The following is a 12,179-nucleotide window of genomic DNA, read 5'->3' as shown; positions in this document are numbered from 1 at the left end:
GGCAAGGAACAGTCTTGGGGTTTAACTCCAAGGAAACCTCTGCTGAGTGAAAGAGATCACCACCCCCAGCACTGAGAAGCTAAAAGTCACTGAACCAGGTTAAGACTGTGCCCCAGACATTGTGCCTCAGGTTAATCATCATGCATTATTAGGGTCTGGTGATCTATTGTGTCAAACACCTCACATAAATCCAACAGTACCTAAATCTCAAGACCATCTTACTCGAACTGCAGCAGCACCTACCAAAGTCTCTATATTGTGGCCTGGTCGACAAAATTGTGTTGAATGGACAATCACATTACTTTCCAAAGGGCCCAGGAGTTGCTTGTACACCCACTTTTCCAGTTTTTTGGATAGGTATGACAACAGAGAAATTGGTTGGAAGTTAGTTAGGACCAAGCCATTCAAAGCCACACAAATAAGCTATTGTGTTCTCCTTGCGTCGCCTTGCGTGATGCAAGGACAACAGAAAGGCTTCATAAATATGGGCTCTGGTGTCCATGACTGATGTAAGAGGGACAATTTTCTCACAGAAATAGCAAGTTAAATTAATACACCTTTCATCTGAAGCAGCAATGTGATTGCCTTATGCTGTGTATCTGATCTCTTTTAAGACAATAAAGGCTGCTGGCGATTGGTTGCAAGCGAAGCGATACTTTCTTTATGTAAAGTTCCTTTGAAGTGCGTAGTACCTGATGGATAATTGTGGGTACAAACTTGACAATGTGCTCCCATTTCAGAGGCAACATTCTTACACCACCTATATTTCAAGAGTCTATACTGAGTTTCATAAGAAGCAAGTCATAAGCACAAATAGAATATAAAAAGTAAACACAATTACAGTAAATAATAATGAGGTATAATTTCTACAGTCATAAATTAGATATAGTTTTAGGAAAAGATTGACTTTATTTGGAAAATGCTGGACATTACAGTGTACAGAAATGAAATAAAAATAAGCAAAAACTAGATTTCCATAAAGCAAATTAAATGTGAGGGTGAGAAAAAAGCCACTTAAAACCACTTTTAATGTTTACCTCAGTTAGAAAAATATGGTGATTCCACAGATTAATGCTGTACCTTGATGACGTAAGTTTTGTCATATCATAAAATCTGGGGTGCCTGGACAAAGAGTTTTTCTTGCAAAGATGAGATGAAGCTACCTGTCCCATGGATTTTCAATTGACTGTGATAAGGTAGCACCCATTAGAGAAGCATTCTTCAAACTTAAGGTGCCAGGGTACAGATGCGAGTCTTCGCTGGTGATAGCACCTTCTTCACATGTGGAAAGACACAGCCATGTTACATGACCCTGGTACTGTTTGTGCTACATCTCTGAACCACACCATTCCGGTTGCGGCTTTGGCTCCTATTTCACTACTTTTGTCTGCTCTGAGTTGCAATTTGAAGGCAGTGAGGAGAAGTGGAGCAGGAAAGTTACTATTGATTGAGCGCCATGTTGAGTTGATGAACAACTAGGACGATGGACAGGAACACAAGTGCCTAGATATACACGGAGTTTGTAATGAATTCTCTATTCACAGTTTAAGCTGAAACAGCAACTGGGATAGTTTCAGTTAAAGAAAAACAAACTCCGGAAGAGCTCCGCAGTCGACAGTGGTTTAGATGAGCATGAATGTAGGTCCTTCATTACAAGATCTATTAATCTTTCATTGTCAGAGGGGACAGTGCCTAAGCAATGGAAAAATGCCATTGTCAAGCCTCTACTGAAGAAACTCAATCTTGACCCTAGACTTCCTACTAACTACAGGCCTATCTCATTATTGCCGACTATATAAAAAATGGCGGAAAAACATGTCCAAATCCAATTGTCTTTTCTGGAAGCCAATCACACTTTACATGCTACAAAGATCGGCTTCAGACCATTACATGGGACAGAGACCGTACTAATAGCGATCACTGAAGAAGAGAAAAAACGACTAGATGAGGGTAGAGAAACAGCTTTTATTCTTCTGAACCTCAATGCTGCCTTTGATACGGTGGACCTGGATATATTAATGAACAGGACACAAAATATTGGTCTGTCGGGGTTGAATGGGTCAACTAATTTGTAAAAGATAGGTCCTTTCAGGTTTTAGATAGGTCCTATTTTTCCGAACATATTAACAGCAGATGTGGAGTTCCTCAGGGTTCCTCCTTGAGCCCCACTCTGTTTAATATCTATATGTTACCGCTGGCAGAAATAATTCAGCCTTTTGGGCTGACTCTGGTGTCTTATGCAGATGATACCCAATTAATTATATCCCTCTCATGGGATTCTGGTTCCATAGAGACAGCATTTGGCCCATGTCTTCAAGCGGAGGCAGCATGGATGTCTGAAAGTAAACTCAAACTGAATGACAATAAAACAGAGCTGATGTTCTTGTGACAACAAACAAAGCCTATTGTGAATCCGTCATTGGCTGATGGAACAGGTTTCCTACCCCCACCGAAACATTTTATTAAAAGTCTGGGGTTTGGCTCGATCCACAATTGTCTATGGCCCATCAAGCAAATAAAGTAGCTACGTCCTCCTTTGGACTCCTGAGGCTGTTGGGGAGGGTCTTTACCATCGTACCACTCACAGCCAAAAGATTAATTGCACAGGCTCTAATAGGTACCCGTATTGACTATGGAAATGCATTGTTTATAGGCTCACCTGGCTACGTTATTAAAAGGCTGCAGAGAATCCAAAACGGCGCAGCACGCCTGGTACTGAATATCCCCAAGCAGGAATCCATCAAAACTGGAATTGCATCATTACATTGGCTCCCGGTGGATAAGAGGATTCAGTTCAAAACACTATGTCATATGCGTATAGCTCTGCATAAGCGAGGCCCGGAAATGCTGAGGTCATTAGCTTCTTTCTATATCCCAGGCACATCACTTAGATCTGCATCAGCATAACTGGTAACTGTTCCTAAAGTAAAGAAGGCCAGATGGGGAGGTAGTTCTCTGGCGTATAAAGGAGCAAAGCTGTGGAACTCGTTACCGATTGGCATAAGAGCAATGAACCTCGAATAAACCTTTCGTAAGGCCTTAAAGACCTGGCTTTTTAGGATTTAATCTTCAATTAGTGTTCAGCCTGGATGTTTTTGTTTCAGGTTTTTGCAAGCGCTTCGAGGCCTTCGAGTAGTTCAAGCGCTATACAAGTCCACATAACATAACATAAAATAACACCCTTATTTCAGGAATAAGCCTTGGGAAGGCCAGTAGGTCTGGTGTTGGCTGCCTGACTACTGGCTTTCCCAAAGCTGCTATCTCTTTAAAAGTTTTTTAAAAACATTTTAAAATGGGAACCTGTGTATTTATACATGTCCACGTGTACAGGTTGCGCTGTAATGTTTTTGTAATAAAATTGCACAACAGTTTCTTGAAAGAAGACAGTGTGTGAGTGCACTGGCATGCAATACACATGCCAATTTTTGAATCTTTTTGTCAATAAAGTTTAACAAAAAGCTTCAAACTTGTCAGCCCTTGCATGTGCAAGCTGCAAAATACAAGGGTGACAATTTTGTAAAGGCCAATTTCAAAATGTGAAAACCACAAGAAGTGTGTGATGTGTGCTAAGCAATGGAAGTGGTGGTGAGGGCCTTTTAGCAGGATCTGGGGAAGTGCCTGTCCTTCAAAAAGGTTAAAATCAGTAAAAAAAAAAAAATCCAACCAGCATATCACATGGCCTAACCCACTGGCCATGTTTTCAGCTGTGGCGGGCGAAAGCAAAATGTGAATGACGAACAGACCATTGGATAAAGTGGGCTGGCTGAAAGACCATCTTGTTAAGTGTGTTTGTTAAAAAAATTGATGGCAAAAGCAAACGATCTTGGCTAATGCCAGACCTAAAAAGGAGCGTATACCATCAAGCGCTATCAGAGCTACAGTGATCAGTGGCCATCTTGGCTGGTATTCAAGCCACACACAGCACTTTCTTTGTTTGAGACACAACGAATCACAGTCTACCCACACCACACAGCACTTAATTTGCACTCAATGAGAAATGCTGACCAAGAAACTAGAGGAGGAAAGTGTCCCTCTTTGAGGGATCACCCCAAAGTAAATACCTTATGCCTCCAAAGTAAAGAGCATAGGCTTTTGACTGGATGTCAGTCTCTCGATAAAACCAAAGGTTGCTAAGATAGGTGCAACTTGCTTTGAGTTCCTGAAATGGCTGAATACATTAATGGGGATGTTCCCTTTTTCAGCCCTAAGGACAGTCATTGAGGCTCTGATTTTATCAAGATTGAATAACAGTAACATCCTCTACTTAGGGGCAGACAAAGTCTCTATCAGAGGCCTAAAAGTGGTGCAGAACTCTGCCACAGGCTTCTATATCTACTCCATATACATTCCTGGGTGTCGCATCTCCTTTGTGAGCTTCGCTGGCTTGCGCTGGACAAACAGATACAGTTCAAAGCATTATGCTATATGCACAAAGCCAGGTCGAGCACGTTATCTACAAGAACTGGTGGTGCCTGACCGGCCTTCTGGCTCCCAACAAGCAAGCTACCTGTACCTTTGCATGGTTCCACAGTCAAACTGGCAAGCGTGGGTGGATGCTCCTTGTCATACTTGGGCCCCAAGGTGTGGGACACCTTGCCCGCATTGTTGAGAAGTGCCCCTCCCTGACCATCTTTCAGAAAAATTGGAAAACGTTGATGTTCTAATCTTCCTTCATTTCTCTTGCCCCTACCTTACTGCCAAAGCACTGGGAAACCCTGTTTTGGTAGCTATGCGCTATACAGTTCTTTTATAATAATAATAATTTTTGTTAGATTTTAATGCTGATCTTTTTGACTATGCACACAGGGTCCCTGCTGTCCAGAGCCCAGTGTATGGGCTCTAGCCCCTAAAAACAAGTAAAATTCTCCTTGTTGGCATATCTATCATACCTGTAAGCCCCTAGCATATAGTACAAAGTGGACATTGTGACTGCAAGTTAAATGCCACTAGTGGAGTGCAGCACATATTGGGCCTCATTATGACCCTGGCGGGCGGCGGAGGCCGCCCGCCAGGATGCCGCCCTCCAAAATACCGCGCCGCGGTCAAAAGACCGCAGCGGGTATTTCAAGTTTTCCCCTGGGCTGGCGGGCGGTTGCCTGAAAACCGCCCGCCAGCCCAGGGGAAAACGACCTTCCCACGAGAATGCCGGCTCGTAATCGAGCCGGCGGAGTGGGAAGGTGCGACGGGTGCAGTGGCACCCGTCGCGTATTTCAGTGTCTGCAAGGCAGACACTGAAATACTTTGCGGGGCCCTCTTACGGGGGCCCCTGCCGTGCCCATGCCATTGGCATGGGCACGGCAGGGGCCCCCAGTGGCCCCGCGACCCCCCCCTTCCACCATCCTGTTCATGGCGGCTTTCCCGCCATGAACAGGATGGCGGTAGGGGGTGTCAGAATCCTCATGGCTGCGGAGCGCGCTCCGCAGCCATGGAGGATTCACACGAGCAGCGGAAAGTCAGCGGGAGACCGCTGACTTTCCGCTTCTGACCGCGGCTGAACCGCCGCGGTCAGAATGCTCGTTGGAGCACCGCCAGCCTGTTGGCGGTGCTCCCGTGGTCGGTGGCCCTGGCGGCCACCGGCCGCCAGGGTCAGAATGACCCTCATTGTGCCATCACTAAAATGCCCCTGCAGGGGCCCCACGACACCCGTTACCGCCAGCCAGGTTCTGGCGGTCAAAACCACCAGGACCAGCCTGGCGGTAAGGGGGTCTGAATCCCCATGGCGGCGCTGCTTGCAGCGCCACCTTGGAGGATTCCCTTGGGCAGCGGGAAACTGGCAGTACACCGCCGGTTTCCCGTATCTGACCGCGGCTGTACCGCCGCGGTCAGAATTGCCCATGTAGCACCACCAGCCTGTTGGCGGTGCTACCCCCCGCCGCCAGGGTCAGAATCAGGCCCATAATGCTTAACTTTATTTTAGGAGTATCTAGAAAAAGGATTCAAGGACTCATTTTAATGGTAATTTCAAATCCAATTTAATGGGCAGGTCAGATTATTAGTATCTTGAAAATGACAACTTTAGAATGTTTCCCTTCTGCTACTGTCACCCAGGAGCTGAATGGCTCCTTCATTTGCTGTGAAGTGGCTCTCAGAGCTGAAAGAAAGGGACAGGGGGGACCTTCCCCTGACAGGATGGACATCTGGGCTGTGCCAGAGAAAGTAATTAACTTCAAAGGATGCCTACACTGTCACAGGAAGATTGGGTCTGCTCAGTCTATTGTTGTTCTAGCCAGCCAGGCACCAATACCAATGGGAGAGGAGCTGTCCCCAGAAATGGTTTGGAGTGATCACCAGGCAGAGGTTCCCATTATCATAGCCACACCAATGGGAGCTCTTGAGAGGGGAAGAAAAGTTCTGCAATGTTAGTTTTAGGTAGAGAGGGGCACTGTAGTATAGTTTATAGTAAAAGACACAGGAAGTGCTGCAAACGTGGGTAGGGTCACCCCTGGGAACTTTTATCCCATTGGTTAGGAAGTGACTAGGAGTGTACCCTACCCACAGTCTGGCACTAGGAAAACAGGTGGCACCTCCAGTACCCTCTTCAAAACACTCTGAACCTGTGGAAGCAGAAGAAAAACTGCACCTGCTGTGGTGACCTGTGGAGAGAAGCCTAAGGGTTCGACCTGCTACCGCCTGTCCCAGGACTGAAAAGTGAACTCCAAGGGTCAGTTGGTTGACCTGCTGTTAAGCTACAGGATCACAAAAGCTGCAAAAGCCCAATTTCCTGAGAAGCCAACCAGTTCCAACTAGACTTGCTCTGGACCCTTCTCGTAGCTTCTACTGGAGAATGCCCTGTCCCATAAATGGTGCCCCAAAGGTCTTGGAGTCCCTAAAAAAGTGTCAGGGTGTACCCTAAAAGCTGAGACTTTTTATCTGGAGACCCAACAGAAGACTGTTCCAAACCTGCCAAGTCAATCCGACAAAGGTGCTTTGCGGCTGAGCCAAAGATTCTGTTTACTCCCACTCTGAGCTTTTCCACCACAACAAATTGGTTTCAGCTGGACATCTTGGAGAAGATATCTTGCCTTGCTCATTCGGAGGACTGCAAGCTCCAAAAAAGTGACTTAGTCGGAAGGTAGAAATCTTCACCAGGTGAAGGCACCAAAAGTATCTGGCTGGTGAAGGACATTTCTTTGGTCTGAAGTTTGAACTTCTCCCACACAGAGCTTTCCCTCTGAAAGCCAACAGCTTCACTGGTGCTTCATCTGTCAGCTATCTGGTGTAGTGGAACCCATCTTGGCCACAGCTTGCCGCCTTGCCCTGCTGAGGATTTTTGAGTTACATTTCAGAGACTGAGTCAAAAGGTAAAACTTCCGAATTGGATGAACCTAGGTTCTGTGTCCGAACGCACTGATGGCAGTTGATCTTAAACCTTACTCCTGTTCTGAGCTAGCATGACCAGTTGCATGAAGTTGTTGCTTTGCTCTTTTCAGCGCTATTTTTCTATGAAATTTTAAAAATTTATATTTCTGGATTCCCTTTATACTGTTTGTGTCATTTTGGTGTCAATGTATTCATTAAAGTTTTCTCTATTTTTATTAATTGGATTGGGGTTTTGTTTGTGTTGTCATTTCAACCTTTTAACTGTTTTCTTACTTTAAACATTTTACACATTTTCTCCAGTTAAGCCTGTCTGCTCTGTGCCATAGCTACAAGCGGTGAAGCTCAGCTTCAACTTAATAAAACCTCTCCTGGATCTAATAAGAATAGTTCTATTATTTCTTGTAGTGGACTACTATCCACTCCAATTAATAATCTAATTTCTCACACATTAGAGTACAACAAAGGTTCTCATGCAGTTCTTAACGGGTGAACTTACAGTTTGTATACAGAGGCTTTCTGAACGTCTGCCCTTTGGCGAAAACGAATGCTACAATAATTAGATTTCCCTCGCACAGTGGAAATATGGTGGTGCTTTCATAATTCTGCGACAATGATGCAGTCACATTCAGGTTTCCCGTTAGGCAAGCCCTGGTAAAGACAAATAATAATGAAGTTAGGTCGTCCAACTATCCACCTATGATCAGATCATGCACGTACAATAAAAGCAGGCACTGTCAAAGGGTCATGCTGAGGAAGATGTTGGGTAGTGAACGGTGAATTACTCTGCTTTGAGGATGACCTTGCACATGAAACATACAAAGGCTAGTAAACCTACTGACTGCATTATTGTGGCGCTTGGTTGTAGGACATTCCAACAATTCAGACCAAAAATGACATATAAAGAAAGGAGCAGACAATGAAAAAAAAAATATAAAGGAAACAAGTAAAGTGGTCAACCCATATTTTTCACCTTTTGCTAGACCCCATGTTTTTGCTGGCTTTTGAACTCTTTGAACGTTACCCCTGCTAACCAGTAGTTAAGTGGCTGTGCTACCCCTTTAAACATGGTTGAAATGGATACTCATATTTGGTATATTGAACTTACCTCTAAGTACCTAATATATAGGACAAAATGTATCCAGAACATAGAAGTTAAATGTCACTTGTGAACGGCAGCAGCTATTGTGCCATCCATCACGGTGGCAATGCAAACATAGCTTCAGGCTAAGCACGTAATTTTGTTACAATGTAACTAATGGAAGAGTTTATAGAACACACAATATTTGTATTATGTAACATCATATATATAATGTTATTATAGGAGGTCCTGATGAAATCCAGGGGTACTCCCCGGATGAAACACCTGTTAGCCGATTATGACGGCACAACTGTAGCGCACTCGCTTATTAGAGATTTAAAGAAGAGTTTAACAATAATTGGAGTTACATAAAAGAAAAAAGAAAATATAGACGCAATTGGATATAAGACATATACAAAACAGCTATAAAGGATACTATGGAGCATATGTAACAATCAAGTATACTGTGAAGGAGGTCCTGATGAAATCCAGGGGTACTCCCCGGATGAAACACGTGTTGACAAAGGGACAAAGGAGGAAGTTGCTGGACTGAATTGATAACTCTGGAACGATACATAATTTGAAAAAGAGACAAAGGTGGAATTTATTGGATTGAACTGGTAACTCTGGAACTAATTATACAGGATACACAATTTGGAATTGTGGATATTAATTTTGGACTGTGGAGGAGACATGAACACTTTGTGATCGATTTTTTATGGAACCCATATTTGAGGAAGAGTTTGATTGAAGATTGATTGTAATATTCTGAGTTTTGTTTTTGTTTACACTAGATATGTAATTAGTTTTGAATACAGTATTGAAACTAGATTGGCTTTTGCGTTATTATCACGTGTGCAAATGTATCTATTTTCAATTTAGATAACATAATGTTGTCAATTTAGGGGATGTAGAGGGTGTGACCCCAGTCATTTGCACCGTGCGATATTGGGAAGCACATTACTACAGAGTTAGAGTGGGAAGCGCCTTTCACTCACTATTCACCCTCTCTTTTGATATAGCTTCAGGCCTACCCTGTGCAGCCTGACTGCAGCTGTGCAATACTGAAATTCAACCTGTTAAAAAAAAGTTTGGAAGGTAAAAACCTCACTTCTAAATATTAATAATAAGTCACCCCTATGTAGGCCTTGTAGCTTACAAGGCAGTGTACACAGTGATTAAAAGTAGGACATGTAGGAAAGTAATGTGAACATTTTCTTACAATTACTAGCATCACAAATCTATTTTTACTGTATGAAGGCAGGCTGGCCCACAGAGAAAACCAGAATACAAATTAAAATCCTAATACTGTACCTTACGAATAGAACTAGATAGAAAATTATTAAGCAGCTATTAGTAATAGTTATTAAATATCCAATTCAATTGTAGTCATATTTTTACCAAATAATAAGAGAAAGTAACTTTTAGACAGTTACCTTTTCTCTGCTTGAAGTTTCTGAAGGCTAATTTGTATTTGCTCTCAAACTTCTCCCATATGAATTTGAATTGATGTAAATAAGGTGTGAAATGTCTCCATGGAACAAACAATAGGCTGACCTAAGTGATACCGGTGAAGCCTCTGAACCTCGCAGAATATGAAGGGTGGGGGCTGTGAGCATCCTTTTTGACATTACCTAATCACATCCTGATGGAGAGTTAAAGTTTGCTTGGCAGATCTGTTGGGTTTACATTTAACACTGGGGGTACATTTTAAAGAAAGGGAAAAGGGTGACCAGACAATGCTTACATCGCAACTGTCTAGTTGCTGATGAATCCTGCTTTATTCTATCAGATAAAGCACAAACGCAAAGAGGTGGGAGATGCCACAGCGCTCGCACATCAACACAGATTTTTGAACAGTGTCCATACACAGTAGTCTTTAAGCATATCCAACAGTAGAAATATGATGGGTGCCAAACTGGCCGGGCACCTACCACCCAAGGTGTCCAAAACCCACTGACTGTAGAGCGGTCAGTGGTAACATTAACTATATGAACAAAAGGCCAGGGCACACCGAAGATAGTTCTGTGTGGATGATCCAAGTGGTCATTCAATCAGAGTCGGAGTCCAAAGAACAAATGAAACTGGACATTTATTAGCGGATGAGAAGGTGTGGTCAATATTCCGGTCAAAGACACATGTGTCACAAACAATCTAAAATACAGCCAGCAGCCGACACGTGTTTCGTCTCCTAGACTTTGTCAAGGCTTAAGATATGTGAAGATGAAAAAGTAGGTATAGAAAAGAGGAGTTCTGTGATAGGCGTGCCTGATTTGCAGTCTCCAAGATAATCAATGACATCCAGAAGTGGAAGTAATGGTTGGCCCTGATAAGCCAGCAACCGGAAAGTAATGCAGTGCTACAGGCGTCGGTAGGCAGCATCATGCAGAACTCCTCTTTTCTATACCTACTTTTTCATCTTCACATATCTTAACTCTTGACAAAGTCTAGGAGACAAAAGACGTGTCGGCTGCTAGCTGTATTTTGGATTGTTCGTGACACATGTGGTCTTTGACCTGAATACTGACCACACCTTCTCATCTGCTAATATATGTCCAGTTTCATTTGTTCTTTGGACTCCGACTCTGATTGAATGACCACTTGGATCAACCACACAGAACTATGTTCGGTGTGCCCTGACCTTTTGTTCATATTTATTCTATCAGATGCCTGTCTCCGGTTTTATTGTGGGTACAATGGCACCCCAAAACTGGATGTTAGTGTTAAATGTGAACGAGCATTCAAGGTACCATACTGTGGGTGAAGACTTTTGCCATCTTGGAGATGTCTAAGGTGGGTTGGGTTGAAACCAGGGACTTTTGCCAATTCCTTAGGGTGAGCCTAAGAGTCATTTGAACCCACTAGCATGTGCCTGGTGTAAATTTGGCACCTCTAGGCACCAACATCAGAACATCTCTGGATCTGAGGAAGAATAGAAGAGGACTGGATCTGCTCCCTTCTGGACCCAGAACAAAAAAGTGGACTTCAAGGGTCAGTTGTCTGACCTTCAGTTCACACTACAGGGAAAAAAACACTACAATTTGTATTTGTGTTTCTTGTAATGCGCTTTCAGACCAGAGGTATTGAAGCACTATTCGGGTAAGAGGGCCAGAACTATCTTAGATCTAGAGGGAAAATAGCCACGTCTTGAGTTGTTTACGAAATGGAAGCAGGGATGGGATTGTTCTGATCTCATTTGGAAGGGAGTTCCATAATTTAGCAGCTGCTGTTGAGAAGGCCCTATCCCCTCATTTTACTTTATTGGTCCTTGGCATCTTCGTTAATCTAGGGTTTAGTGATCTTAATGGGCGACTTGGTATATACCAGCTGATTGCAGTTTGTAGGTATTCAGAGCACTGGAAGTTAAGAGCTTTGTGCGCCAAGCACAGTGTCTTGAAGGTGATATGTTTCCCAATTGGAAGCCAATGCAGTCTCTTCATGCCCTCCATACTGAAGGAAGACCTGGGTAACTCAAGCACCAATCGGGCAGCCGAATTTGGAACAAGTTGTAGCTTATTCAGGGAGAGTTGGTTGATGTTCAGGTAAAGGGCATTGCAATAGTCCAGTCTGGACATAATAAGGCAGGACTACCGTCACTAAATTCCTGTTGTATGAAAGGCAGGATTTTCTTATGAATTTTAATTAGCCAGATGCATGTATTTGTGACTTTATTTACCTGGGCACCAAAGGTTAATGCTGGATCACAGATAACTCCAAGATTCCTGACAGCGGCTCTTAGAGTTGGTAAGGACCCACAAGCCTCCGGCCACCAGTTGAGGTG

The 12,179-nt window shown here is 43.5% G+C and overlaps 1 protein-coding gene across 1 annotated transcript in view; it reads right to left on the bottom strand.

Annotated features, from left to right (window-relative positions):
* LOC138265210 (probable cation-transporting ATPase 13A4) overlaps window positions 1-12,179 on the bottom strand; it is a 389,906-nt gene that overhangs the window by 31,411 nt on the left and 346,316 nt on the right. The window contains 1 exon segment of the mRNA XM_069212761.1: window positions 7,817-7,968. Coding sequence (XP_069068862.1) covers window positions 7,817-7,968 — 152 coding nt within the window.

The sequence above is a fragment of the Pleurodeles waltl genome, chromosome 11, assembly GCF_031143425.1.
Source record: "Pleurodeles waltl isolate 20211129_DDA chromosome 11, aPleWal1.hap1.20221129, whole genome shotgun sequence".
In the NCBI taxonomy this organism is placed as follows: domain Eukaryota; kingdom Metazoa; phylum Chordata; class Amphibia; order Caudata; family Salamandridae; genus Pleurodeles; species Pleurodeles waltl.
This window is presented reverse-complemented; position numbering and strand designations above follow the sequence as displayed.